The sequence below is a fragment of the Patagioenas fasciata genome, chromosome 1, assembly GCF_037038585.1.
Source record: "Patagioenas fasciata isolate bPatFas1 chromosome 1, bPatFas1.hap1, whole genome shotgun sequence".
Taxonomy (NCBI): Eukaryota; Metazoa; Chordata; class Aves; order Columbiformes; family Columbidae; genus Patagioenas; species Patagioenas fasciata.
The window spans coordinates 202101603-202116377 of record NC_092520.1 but is presented as its reverse complement, the minus strand read 5'-3'; the positions used below and the strand labels follow the sequence as shown (position 1 = coordinate 202116377).

The 14775-nt window shown below is 35.7% G+C and overlaps 1 protein-coding gene across 3 annotated transcripts in view; it reads left to right on the top strand.

Moving 5' to 3' along the window:
• FAM185A (family with sequence similarity 185 member A) overlaps nt 1-14775 on the top strand; it is a 58862-nt gene that overhangs the window by 10859 nt on the left and 33228 nt on the right. For all 3 annotated transcript variants that reach the window (XM_071803454.1, XM_071803453.1, XM_065862588.2), the window contains exons 4-6: nt 2725-2863; nt 6003-6044; nt 13628-13723. In XM_071803454.1, coding sequence (XP_071659555.1) covers nt 2725-2863; nt 6003-6044; nt 13628-13723 — 277 coding nt within the window. The remainder of the gene's footprint in view (nt 1-2724; nt 2864-6002; nt 6045-13627; nt 13724-14775) is intronic.

The following is a 14775-nucleotide window of genomic DNA, read 5'->3' as shown; positions in this document are numbered from 1 at the left end:
ATATTTTTAAGGGGGAAAATGGAGAAGACACTCAAAATATTTGAGAAGTAATAGCACAAAAAGGCTAAGATGAGGAATATGTGGGGAAGGAGTTGTTTATGTCGTATTTAAACATAGCAAGATGCTAGTTTCAGGTGAAAATGTGTTCAGGTGCAAAACCATTCTCAGTCTGATTTATGAAGATGAACATTTGAAAGGGTGGGAAACTGAGGGAACTTGGGCATGTGGTCATTCTCAGTAACTGCAACTCCCAAGGCTCTACTCGCAAGGGAAGGAGTTTTTCCAGAAAACCTGGTGGCTCAATGAGCAAAAAATAATTAAATTTGTTTTACTGGGGAGTCATTATCTAATTTGTGCCACAGGGACTTTTCTATAACACTTATTTAATAGAGCCAAGCATCTATGTTCTGCCAAAAATTCATAAAAGTTAAAGAATTTGGGACTGAAAACATATTTAGTCTCAGTAAAAAGCAATCCTAATTTTTTCATGCTTTCCCTAGCTAAAATGCTTTTTCAGTCTTGATCAATCTGACTTCCCCCAGATTTGTGTTATTCTGAAACAAAAGTTCATTGTATTGTAAGTTCTTGTGCTTTGTTTTGTTTAATAATAACTGGCTGTCTCAGTACTTGTTTTTATTGCTGTGCATTTTTAAGAAAGGTGGCTGAGTCTGGTAAATAAGATGAGTTGGTATGAGAGCATGTTTATTATGCAGTACTTCATATTATTTAAATGAGATAAATATGTAAATAGAACCAAAACTTGCATACTATAATAACAGATGTAGCTTTTGGGGCTTTCTTTTTCCCATTCAGGAATACCACAAGGCAGCTGGTTTGCACCCAAATTATGCAGCTATTTTTATTTTATCCCGTCTAGCACCTACATTGTGCCTTACTCTATTTTCATTATGCTGATAGCAATGATGGCCCAGCTAAAATTGGAAAGGTACTTTGCAAGTCACTTAACTCTCTGTAGAACAGGTTTAGAGTGTAGAGCCTAAAATGGCAGTGGCTTTTCTTTTCCTTGTTGCTTTGGCCATGTGCCATGGCTGGTTTACGCTTTGCCATCCTGGGTGAGGGAGTAGCAGAGTGCCCTGTGGGAAGCATTCCTAGGACAGATGCAATGTAAAATTACATTTATTAAGGTCTCTGCTTGTTCGACTTTTGTTAGAAACATTGAAACATTGAAAAGCTGAATTGCTGTCGCTTTTAGTGACAAATTATGACTGAATATAGTTGGGTTTGTTTACTGTTGATGCTTAGATTCTATAGTATAGTTCTAAGCATCACCTGCAGATACTGTAGACATTGACTGACACATCTCTAATTCTAGCATAGCACCTTGATCACCAGATTTTCTTAAAGGTTAATGTATCTTGCTACACTCTTGGAGACCTACTATGTATTGTACCATTGCATCACATCGAAAGTCTTAAGACAAGAGTCTATTCTGTAATCTTATCATTTAACATATAAAGATAGTATAAAGTTCAGTATGTATGGATTGGTAAGGTCACAGTATAATTTGCCTGTCATATATTCTATGCTAAACCAGCCTCTTTAGCTCATATCTTGGGACACAATGCAGCATGGAGCTTGTGCAACACTAGTTGCTGTTTGTCAGAATACCTCTTACTCATCCATAGTGTGTTCTTTAGATTGAAAAGGTCAGCGGACTTGGTTTTTTGTATTAACTTTTTTCCACAAGATGACAATGCTAAAATGACAAAGTGGATTTAAAGATAATTTGTCATAAGTCACAGTTTGATGTAGAAGTCCATATATCAAGTCATGTAACAAATACGGAGTTTGTGCAATTCGCTTAAAGTCTGCGTAAGCCATATAAAAACAAGTTGAATGGTGGTTAAGTATGAACTATTGCATGATTCCATCATAAATCAAGTTTATATAAGGAAGAATAGAATTAAATTCATATGGTAGATGCATACAAATGTGGTTTGTTCTGTTTTGTTCTAATAAGTGTAAATTATGTCGCAGAATTTGTTACTTGTGTGTATCTAATCTCATCTATCACCTTTTATTCTCTGAATCTATTAATAACACAACTTTTCAAATCCTATCCTCTCCATTTCTACTGAAAAGAAGTAGAAATTGAGATCTTATCCCTCATTTTTCAAGGCTTTGTATAGCTTGGAGCTTAAATGCAAGAATAGAGGCCTGAATAACCAAGGTAATATGAACAATTATACTGACAAAAAAGAGCCACTGTGGCTTTTTTTCCAAACCTTCACCAGAGCTCTACCTACAAAGTGAGCCAGTTAAAAATCTCCAAATAACTGTAGGTAACAAAGACGGTGGATGTTTCAGTATATGGTGCCAGAAACCTGATTAGCAGTGCTTTAAGTGTTGTAATGCTGTATGAAGTGTTTCAGTTTTTAAAAATAAATCCAGTTTTGCTTCCATCTGTTTGTGATTTGTTTGGGTTCTTCACCTGTGTGATGGATGTAATAAATCGTAGGAATTTTATAAATAATCATTAACTTGTTGGTCAGAGCTCTTGTATAAAGATGTTTTTGTTTTCATTTTTTGGTGGTTTTGTTTGTTTTTCCTTGTGTAGCTTTTCACCAAGAACTTGATTCTGTTTGTTTTGCACCAACCACTGCTTTCCATTTGTTTTGCCCTTTAATAGTTTTACCTCCCTCTGCCTTTTCAAACTGTGATGACAAGTTTTCCATAATGTTTATTTAAGTTTATTTCTCTTAGAGTGTGAATATAGAGAAGCTGCAGGGGGAATCCATCAACATATCCACTGAAGATGGCCTGCTGAAAACTAAGTATCTCTATGCAGAATCATCATCTCTGTCTTCAGTAGCTGGTGATATTCTGCTGGGAAGTATTCATGGTAAGATGGAAATACTGTCACAAATTTAGCTGCTTTGAAGGTATTCGTAATGCCTCAAGTAACAAATGGACTAATGCTATAAACTGTTACTAAATCAGCTGTGCACAGTATATTAACAAAACAGTGCTATATTTGTTAGGGACTGAATTGATAAGAATTAACTTACCATATTGCATACTGTATTTATTTTAAAAATAATTTTATAGCACATTTGTGACATAGCAAAAAGTGTGTATTATAGGGAAGAAAAATCACAAATACTAAGAATGTCAAAATATTTTAAAATTCAGCGACAAAAATTATACTGAAAGAGGCTTCTCCTCTTCTCTCTCCATCCTTGATTTTCCTTATAGGAGAAGTAACTCTTACAGCATCTACTAAGAACTATGGTAAAACTCAGTCTTATTTAGAAGTTTTTAGCAGAATTAGCCCGTGTGTGCTGGCACCCTATACGAACAGAGTGGTGACAGTTTCTGTTCTTTGGGTGGAAAAAAGCCTCTAATCCCTCCTACCTTTTAATGTTTTTCACCTAGAACCGAAACTAATTACCTGAAAGTCTTTTATACAAACAGCAGCCAAGGCTGGAATCTGGTGTGGTCTTCTAGTTTAATAAAATTCGCACTGAATTCTGACTGTGCTGTTATTAATTTGTGGTGATTTAACGTTAAATACAACAAACTGGAGGGTGTACAAAAAGTGAAAATTACTCAGATCAGAGTTCCAGATTTCCAGCCATATGTCTTTTAACATATGCTGCAATTTCTTAGCAATTTTATGTTGTCATATTACTTGAGAAATGCCTCTTGTTGCTTCCTTGAAGGAGCAACTCCTTTGTCCATTTATAGTAAACTTAAGAATGGTTTCTAAACCTGTTAGGTTTAGCATGCATAGACAGAAATAAGAAATACTTTTCTTCCTGTTGTTGTGTTTTTCTAACATGTAGACTGCATTGTTACCAGTACTTCTGTCTGATAAGCTGTTTTCGTTTTATTTCCGTAACTTCAAACTGATATTATGATACTGTGGAGTGATCGGTTTCTGAGCATGTTCATGACTCTGTGCATGTGCAAAAGCTTATTTTTGTTTCCCTGGTACAACAATTAAATTATAACTGTGATAGTTAGTGACTTACATCTTTAGTAATGCTTCATAGGCATTTAGCTGAGGAACAATGTGAAAACAAATAGAATTGTATCCAAGTTATACAGACATTTTTTACGTTACTTCAGGATTATTTTCATGAGCTCTCTGCTAAATGGGTCTGGAACACCTAGTGTTATTTTAGCTGTTTCTTTTAAAAGCAATTGCATGTTAACATTTGCTTGGTACTTCTAGTCTGCTTTTTCAGAAAAATATTTTCTACAAAACATTATGACCCTCAATCGTGTATTAATAATAAGAGCAAATACTTTTAGAATATTTTATTATTTTGCATGTATCTATACACATACAAACAAATTAGTGGAAAAGATAAACTCCTGTTATCAAGTTTTGTTGGGAAAAAATTGGTCACTTCTAGTCTTTGCTCATGAGGTAGCTCAATTTTAGTAGTAGTTCTGTTTGTAAATACTTGGTGCGATGGTTTATTGGGCAATTAAGCCCACTGTTTCCCTATAGCTGACACTATGCTGATGTTATAGTTGGCATACAATCAGCACATCTGCACACAAAACTGAGCTAGACTTCAGTGCTTTTGCACTGGAAGTTTTGAAGTCCAGGCAACACAAACTTTACAAACCTGCCTGAGACCCACTTTGTAGCTGGGAGCTGCTAGCTGACTAAACCCTAGGCTGTTTTGTAGGTGGTACAAATTAAGTACTAGTCATGATAGAATGGGGAAAAGGATGGAAAAATTATACTGTACCTTTTAAAAATGGCAAATACTAAAGCCAAACATCTCTCAAGTTCATTGGAATAAGGTTTTGTTTCAACTCTTGATTTTCAGAACTCCAAATTGTGCAGTACGTTCCTGAAAGGATGGATTTAAGACAATTGATGATAGGCTGCTTTTCTAGATTCCAGCCCATGGACCACTAGGAAAAACACAAGTCATATACAGTGGAATGCACTCCGCCCTAATGGCTGTTTACTACTGTGTAATTACCGAAGATGGGAGCAAAGCTTGATTTTTGCAAATTTTAAAGGCTTCCAAAAAATTTAAAATTTTATTACTGAATTCCTGCGATCAACCTTTTTTTTTTCTTTTTTTTATCCTTCTGGGAGGATAAGGGAGTGGCAGGAATGACATTGCGGTTTAGTTTTTCAATTTAAGTTTGGTTTTCTGAGGCAATTATACATCTGTAACATACATGGGACTACAGGAGTGTCTACCAGCTTTGTTAGACTGTTAGTAGCATAGATGACTTCTCTATTATGTGATACATCTGTCCTCCTCTTGATGCAATAGGTAAAGAATATGTATTCTGAGGTTTTTTGAAGGCTAAACCACCAGTGCCTCTTCAAAGTAATGCAAGTTCAGTAGGAGACCATTCTACATTTTATGCCTTATACACTCTCTTGTTTGGTGTTCTCCAGTTTGTCCAACAGACTCTGCTCTCACTTAAGTAAATGAAAAGTATTAACAAGGGATCATCATGTGCATAAGAATAAGTTTGGAGAGAGTAGGTAATGTTCAGTGGGTCCAGGAGGTAGCCTTTGAGGATAACGCAAAAAATCCTCTCTGGTGAGGGGGTGGGACTTGCATGTATATAAAAGAGGAAAATAGAAGCTGTTTATTTTACTCATCCAATTAAACTACTTAAATCTTCCATAGTGCTGTTGCAGGCATCAGAGCAATTAAAAAGGCCCAAAATACAATTTTAAAATATTGTGCCTAAGCCTTGCAACACCCCTCTGCTTTTCTCTTCCTCACAGACAGTCTGTCTTTAAGCTTTACTCAGTGTTTTTCTTGTCTGGAATCACTTCATTGTTATCACATGTTGAGATTTTTGTTTGTAAAGCAATAATATTCAAGCAATAGAACTAGTATGCTATTTTGCTTTTATGTGCAAATCAGATCTACTACTACAACTCTAATGCTTCTGTATAGGATCACATTACTTAGCCTTTGTTAAGATTTCAGAAACCAGTTAAATAATGTACTTTTAATATTTTTCCAACTTTTTTTTTTTCCTAATAGGTAACACCAGCCTTCAGACTAAAACAGGGAGTATCACAGTAGGTAAGTTTTACCTTCTTTCTGATATCTTTTCTCACTCTTCCCTTCTCCCTTCTAAAAGCTAAATATTCATGGGGAGAATAAAAAGGGGGCAATTCCTCACAGATGTTTCTGCCCTCTTTTCAGGAGTAGCACTGATAGGTCTGTAGCTGAAGAACATCCTTTCCAAACTTGACACTTGTTTTTTTGCAGTTGGGTGAGACACGCTGTCTGGCTTTTGATACCACAGTACCTGCTGGGCTTTGCACAAGTTAGACTGAGTCTAGGTGTCATCTTTTAGATTAAAATGGGCGAAAAGGACATGAGAAAAGACTAAGCTTGCATCAAATGCAATCTTTTTGCCGTTAACCTAGTTCTGTCTCTTACATTTGTTGATACCAATGATTAGCTACGCATAATTTTTATATTACAAAGCATTAATCGTTGATGTATTATATATTGGGGGCACTGGGGCTTGTGGTAATTTAAACATTTCCAAACCATTATGCTAATCATTGTTTTCCCTTCAGAAATAAAAACAGCTCAGATTTTTTTTCCAAGAACACATGCTTTTATGCAACAGTTATCCATTGTGATACACATTATATCAGTTGCATTATTCTAAGAAAATATTGGGGCCCTTTCTTTCCCCATTTTATAGTTCATTAACAGAAAAGTGAGACACTCAAATTCTGATTATTTCTATGGCAGAAGGCTGAAGTAACAGAATCATGGACAAGGCTCAGTGTATCATGAAAGTGCACAGAAGGATTTCCCCTTCCATGAATAAACTTGATTACAGGCCCAAATCCCAAAGACTTCTGGTAATAATAGTAGCTATAGCCACTCACTAAGTGCTGTTCAGGGCCAGGCTGTACTGTTACCACTCTTCTTGTTTCTAAGTGATCTATATTAACAGTGCTGGAAAATGAATGCAATACACATTCTTATGAGTTAGTCATTAAACCACAGAATTAAATTAAGCTTGCTGGTCTGTTTTTCCTTCTGTTAAATAAACTCATAGAAGATGAAGAGTATTTAAATAAAGATTTCTTAACACAGGAGGTAGCTTTTTTCCATCAACAGATGATGATAATTTTCCTTAATTAATCAGGTTCAGCTTTAACATTAAGACACATCTTTCAGTTGAATAAACTGGAATAAATTTTAGATTTCAGTAAACCGGCCATGGCACATGGCCAAAGCAACAAGGAAAGAAAAGCCACTGCCATTTTAGGCTCTACACTCTAAACCTGTTCTACAGAGAGTTAAGTGACTTGCAAAGTACCTTTCCAATTTTAGCTGGGCCATCATTGCTATCAGCATAATGAAAATAGAGTAAGGCACAATGTAGGTGCTAGAGGGGATAAAATAAAAATAGCTGCATAATTTGGGTGCAAACCAGCTGCCTTGTGGTATTCCTGAATGGGAAAAAGAAAGCCCCAAAAGCTACATCTGTTATTATAGTATGCAAGTTTTGGCTCTATTTACATATTTATCTCATTTAAATAATATGAAGTGCTGCATAATAAACTAAAATTTAAATTTAGATTAATAAATTTTAGATTTCAATTCTGAATGCACTACTTAGACACTTAATCTCTTCCTAAAGAGTGTTAAACATCCTTTAGGTTTTTATGGATTTTTCCAAAGGCAAATAACTTGTAAGATCAAGTGTTTCAACTCTTAAAAGCTTCAGAAAATGTGAAGTCTTAAGTGAAAGGTCTTTGTGTATGAAAAAATATGCCACAAGATATTTCGTTAGATCGCCAGAGGCCTGACATGGTTTTGCTGATAGAAACAGGAAGAACAACTCGCATCTTCCAACTTCTGTGGGTGGGTTTTCATAGGGATGTAGTTATAAGTAACTGGAGAAAGAACTTTATCAGTTGACTTGAAAAAATGCACTAATCTCGAGATTTTGGGGCTGTATCCTTAGCTTTTGAGAGACTTATTTACAAGTCAAACTAAAACACAATGGAGAGTGCTGGATTTTTTTTTTTAATCAAAATATTTTGGGGAAAATACAAGTGACTGTATTGACACTTTATTTTGTATAAATCTGTATTAAAATGGGAAACTGATGCTGTTGTCTCTCACTCCCTTTAATTTTCTGCTTTTTTATTGTTTATAGAATATCTTGATTTAATTTGTGGTTTGGGTTTTGTGTGTGTGGTGTTTGTGTTGTGTTTTTTTTTTTTTTTTAATTTTGGTATTACTGGTTTGTGTAAATGTATTTTTGTTTTTTAAGACTACCCAAAATTCAGTACGATTTTGAGTGTCTGGCATATGGCAGTGTTTTGCACGGACTTTGTTAAAATAGTAAAGTATTCCATGAATTTTTCATTTTTTTTTCTGTACCATAAGCTTTGCTAGTAACTAACAAATTGTTTTCTAACCCTATACCAGAAACTTTCTTCTTCTAACAAATTTTCTATAGGTTTTGATTGGTGTCTTAATTTAAAACAACCAGACCTATTTTTACTTCTAGTTTAAGTTACTATTTAAAATAGTCATTAGCAATCTGAATAATATTACAAAAACTAATGGAGTATTTTGGTTTTAGAACTAGCTTAGTCTTTTAAATTTTTATTTGGTAAATTCTTAGGGAACGTTATGTTAGAAGAAGCCTCAGGGAGCTTCAGAATCATGGAATTATGAGGTTGGAACAGCCTTGTGGGGGTCATCTTGTCCAGCCCCCCTCCTCAAGCAGTCTCTAGTCTGCAACCTCCTGCTCAAAGCTGTCCCAGCTGGGAGGCTGCTTAGGGCTTTGTCCTGTGGCCTGAACACCTCCAAGGATGGAGACTGTACAGCTTCCCTGGGCAAGCTGTTCGCTGCTTGATTGCCCTCAGGGTGAAAAAGAGTGTTGTGGTTTTTTTGTCCTTCTATCCAGACTGAGACTCTTGTTTCAGCTTATGCCTGTTGTCTGTTTTGCTCTCATCATGCACCACTCTGAGGAGCTTGCTCTTGCCTTCTTGATCTCCTGGCAGATACGAGGGGGCTGCTGTCAGGTCTTGAAGCAATCTGTGCTTCAGGCCGAGCAAGCCCTCACCCCTCAGCCTCTTCTGCTGGGGAAGGTGCTGCATGTCCTGACTATCGCAGGGCTTCTTTGCTGAATTCACTCCAGTTTGTCGATGCTTCCCTTCTCCTGGGAGCCCAAACACCAGATGCTGTATCCCAGGTGTGATCGAGTGAGTGCTGAGTAGAAGGGGGATAATCCCTTCCCTTGATACACTGGCCATGCCCCAGGTAATGCTGCCAGGGATATTGTTGGACTTGTGTTCTGCCAGGGCTCATCTTCAGTCCTGCCAGCATTTGCTTATTTCTCAATGTTATTGGTATGGTCTGATTATATATTCTCTTCTGCCAAGCCAGACTTTCCCCTACCAGCTGCAAAAAAACCCCGTTTTTCATTGCTGGATTACTTATGTTAAACCAAATTTTGCACTGAAGAAATGAAACTTCTGTGTTTGGTATAGTCAGAAATGGTAACGCTTATAGTGGTGGTTTTGTTTCGGAGAGGAGGAAACAACCTTAACCAGGGTATGGGCAGCAGGGACTCACTCTGGCAAGGAAAACTGTACATTGAGCTCCAGTAAACTGATCTTTTGTTTTTAATATGTCAGTTTGCCTTATTCTACTAATTTCATTCTTCAGTAACCCACACTGTATAACCTAAAGGCTTCAGTGATTTGCCATGATGTCTGCTGTCTTAAATCAACAGAAATACAACAGTTAAGAACATTTCAACTTTTTAAAAATCATAAGTTTGAGTATAGTCCTGAGGTCTTTCATTGTTATGAGAGAATAAGACAATTTCATAGTACTGAGGCAAAACACTGAAGTTTTATTTTAAGAAGGAAATAAATTATGGAAAAGTTATCATATTTAAGACAGTTTTGGATGACTGAAAAATAAAATGGTGAACAACTCAATATATTTAGAAGTAATGCTGTGAGTTTTGTTTTGAGAATTCAATTTTTAGTATGTGATTTAGGGAATTTTTAACTTCAAACCCCATTTCTGAATTCTACTAAAGGCATTTACTATACTTCATAGAATACAGCTCTTGAGTGCTTTTAAAAAAAAAATTATCCATGCACACGCTTGTCTCTTAATAGCAATTAGTTCTATTGATCCAGTCTTTAACATACTTCAAGCAGATGGCAGTGTTCTGGCTCTTAAGTGTCCTTTATCTTCTGACTTTAGATCTCAGACCTTGATCTTGTGTGTTCTGCTGATGACAGACCTGTGCCTTCTCCATTGCCCCTGTGCTTTTTTTCCATACCATTCTGTACTAAGGGTGCTGCTCTCCAGGCAGGTTGGAATCAGCTTTTTCTTATCCCTCAGGCGTCGGACTATGAAAAATGAAAGTTTGAAAAAAAGATGGTCCACTATCAGTTAACATCCACCGAGTTACTGCTTGGTTTTATTGTCAGTCTTTGTTTCCATGTTCCACTTCTTTCTTTGTGTCCTTTTGAATGCAGATTATAGAACATTCTGGACAGAGCTTATGTCTTGGAGAAACTACTTCTAAAAATTGGAACATACAGAAAAAAATAGCTGCTGCCTGAGAACAACAGGATTTTCTTTGCAGCTTAAAAGAATAAACACTTATTTCTGTACATGTTCTATTAGCAATAAACAATTCTGAATTCACACCATGTATGTTTTATAGCATATGATATCATGATGCTGAAGATTCTGGATGTTGTAACAGTAGTACCAAAGTTTATATTGGTTTTGGAGCAATATTTTTTTACTTTTCATAAGACATATCTTTTATACTTGTAGAATGTGTATCTTGCTATAGTTGTCAATACCTACTTGTTTGTAGCAAAAAAAGGGCTACACCACCCATTTCATCCACAAATGCCTATGTCTGTTCCAATACAGAGCTAACCAGTCTACATTCCAGACAGTAGAAATATAACTAGACATCCAAGTATGATCCAACTCTAATAACTTTTAACAAGCAATATTTTCCTACAGATATGATGTCTGAAAGTCATAGGATGCCACAAGTGGAAAAATAATTGATTTTCTTAAAAATTGTTTCTGTCCCCCGCTGTTTGGGATGCACTAAAAGCTCTTGATAATTGAATCCAAAATGCTCTCTTATGTCTCATAAAGTACTATCACTTATTTAATATACATTAGGTATGTTCTAAGATATGCAGTATCCTATAAATATCAGGCTTGTTCATTATATTTCAAACATACATTTTCCTCTTATGCTGCTCTTAATCTACTAAAATTTGGATAATGAAGATAAAAATTCTGTGATTTTTAAATCAAGAGAACAAATCTGAAAGTCTGAATCTGTTACGAGCTGGACTAATGTATTTGTCAGCTTCCCAGAACAATGTTCTGCTTTCCATCCAGTTGTTTTTTGTTTGGTTTTTGTGGTGGTGTATGTTTTGTTGTTTTTTACTTTCAAGGTATATCTGTGCCTTGGTGAACCTACATCTACTGCCCTCTTCCTGCATTCTTTATTCTGTTTATACCATCTGCAAACAGAATCCAGTTGTTCTCATGAAATTAGAATTTTTTACCATGTATATACATAAATATAAAATTGAAAATCTGGAAAGGAACTCTATTCAGTCTTGAAGTGGGGCTCATAGATTTGCAAAGGGCATCTTTCCACTGTGAAGAATTTCACAAGAGCTGCTTTTGCATTTGAAGAGTGGGAAGATGAAGGGTTCACTGGGTAAACGTTTGTCCCTGTAAAGTACCATCGGCTGGTGGTGCTGTACAGACTGTCAGCAGTTGTTCACCCTGGAGAGGATCACTGTACTGCCATGGGAGACTCTTTCTTCATAGTGCAGATAAAGGAGCTAATTGCATGCTTGGTTTGAAGTAGAAGAGTTATCAGGACTGGATATTTCCTGTATCTGTTGCCAACAAAGTGTCTGTCAAGGTTATATGGAGTCTCAATGAGTGACTGTTACTGAATTTGATTTGGAATATCTGCAAAAGTAGCTTTTGCTTAAAAATGTTGATTTATCACTACAAAAAAATTTAATTTAGAAGATTGATTAGTATAAAATTTTTGTTTCAATGACTTCCATTTTCAAACTTGAAAAACATTTTTAGAAGTTATCAATGAAATGTTCTGTTGTGACTTAGACAAGCAAAACGTTTTTCACCAGTTCACTAATTTCAGTTAATGAAGAATTCATTTTTTTTTTCCTTCAGATTTCAAACAGAACTTCTTTAATCTACTGAGATGGGAAAAATTTTCCCATGCAATTCTGGTCATTACTGTTTTCTTATTGGTCAAGGACAGTCTCAGGTTCTCAGCTGAATAAATATGGTTTGACTACTTCTTTTAATTACTTTCCTTCAAAGAAATCAGTTTTAGGTGTGGGATAATAATCCCTTTCTATGTTTTTACTGTTATGTGTAATACACTGATCTCCAACATCTGTGCCTGAGATCTGGCATCAGAAAAGCTTCAGATTGAGCATATTTAGAGCTGAAACTGTATGACAAGCTTAAGGCATTCATTTTAGATATCCTTGTTATGTTACCAACTTCATTTTCTCATTAATGTTTTTATTTTTAAAATGGGAAGTGTCAGTTTTGATTTTGTTACTTTAGTTCCGACAGTTTAACTGTGCTGCTTTTTCTATGCAGATCCAGAAACTAAGAGAAAGTCTTTATCAGTATGGCAAGATTTCTTGCTAATACTCTGAATTCTAGCAGTGTATCTAGAAAGATATTTTGCTGGCTGCCTTTTGCTCACTTATATATGTACATTTTTTATGCTTCTCTAGAGTGCTTGTTAATTTCTCTGCAAGTTTTATCAGCTCTAAGTCTGTTCAAAAGTTAACTCTTTAGGACTTCGCTATAATGTTATGGAAATGCGTGCATTTAAAACTGGGATACATTTCAAGTAATTAAACACTACTTCTTAAGTATACAATTAAGGCTTCATAAAAGCTTTGTGTTTTGAAAAGGTTTCTTCAGAAAGTTTTGTTATAAATTTTAGATAGTAAAGTATAGAAGAAAATGTAGGTCTCTATTCCACAGCAGACAGCCCACACTGCTATCCTATGTATGTTAAAGTGCAATAGTTATCTCAAACGTTTGTTTAAAATTCAGATGTGGTGAATCAGACTTGACAAAGCCTGATAGCACAGTTCTGTGTACCAAGACATTACAGTGCACAATTGCTGCTCTTTGCATGGGGCAGCTTTCCTGGGTAGAGTTCTCTCTGCACAGAGTCTGAGCAAATGAACTTTTTTGGAAACTAAAATAGCCCTTAGTATTCAAGCTTTGTGCTTGATCTCTGCACAAAGATGAATTCATCCTGGTGAAAAAAGGTGAGTGTTGTTGAGGTGTTGTAGATGCTACAAGTCCAGTAACAACTGCTGGGCTATGGCCTTGGGATCAGTGTATGCCACAGTTCTGGACTGGGAAGGTAAATTTTGTTCTGAAACCTGTTTTTCTAAGATAAGTCTAATATTCAGAAATGTAATAAGATACTTTCCAAAACAGAAGAGTTGACAAAAACAGTTCAAAGCACAATGAAGGATTCTAGCAAATTTTTATTTAGAAAGAGTGAATGATACACAAATAGTTTTATTTTTCTTTTCTAGATTCGTCAGATGGAAGTCTAAAAGCTTCTACACATCACGGGGCAATAGATGTTTACGTCAGTCAATTAAGAAAAGTGGATCTGAAATCCCAGAAAGGTTAGCAAACTAAAACAAATATTTTTTGTGGCAGCTTATGATGTAAAAGAAAAGAGGGCAAGGGGTATTTTTATCTGTCTGGAAAACATGAATGTGTTTGCTTATCTACATTCGGTTTTACCTCATTATTAGAATATGTGTATAAATACTTATAAGCTGGTAAATTCTGTAAAGGGTGATGAAACTTCAAATGGACTACAGAATTTTTGTATTTTTCAGTACTTTTTTTTCTGACATTCTACCCGTTAGCATTCTGCGGAATTGACTTGGATTACAATCTTCCTTTGCTGTGCACGCAGTTCACTCCATGGTGCTGATATATGTATGTGCAGAGTGACAACCATCACATGTTTACGTTTCTTTTTCCTTTTCCTGGTGAAATGTCACATTGTTGAAATTGGAAAGCAGAAAAACAAAGATATGAGGGCCTTACCCTACTGTTCCTCCTTTTTTCCTTTCCTGATTACTCACTACAATTTCACTTCTTAATTAAGAGCTCACTCCTAAAATTGGATTCGTAGTTTTACAATATCATATCTTCTGAATGGCAAATAAGAAAGCCCTGATTAGCTCTTGTTAGTCCTAGTTTTGCAAAAAAGCCAAAAACAAACAGACAAAAACCACACCAAAAGCACTGCAGCATTTCTGTAATTGACTTTAACATCATGTCAGACACTTCAGGTGTTTTAAATTAACATGGTATTTGGTACCTTGTTCTCTGTGAGGCAATGCCTGGGCCCTCTTAAAACCAAGCAGTTACTCAGAAGGGGAATAATGAAGGAAATACATTGAAATCACTTGTGTGCCACTTGTGTACAAGCTATTCTGGTTCCATTGGTACAAAGGAATTTATTTTTGTTATATCCTAATTACCTTTTGAGTCACTTAGTGGTAAATTGCATCTCTTTGAATTAGTAGCAAAGAAGAACGTATTTAATAAAAGCTAATTAATGCTATTTTCAAAGCATTGCCTGACCATCTCTTTTGGCAGCACAGTTTAGTAAAGGCAAAGTTGCTGAAGTTCTGTTTTCGTTTACCCCATAAATTCAGCG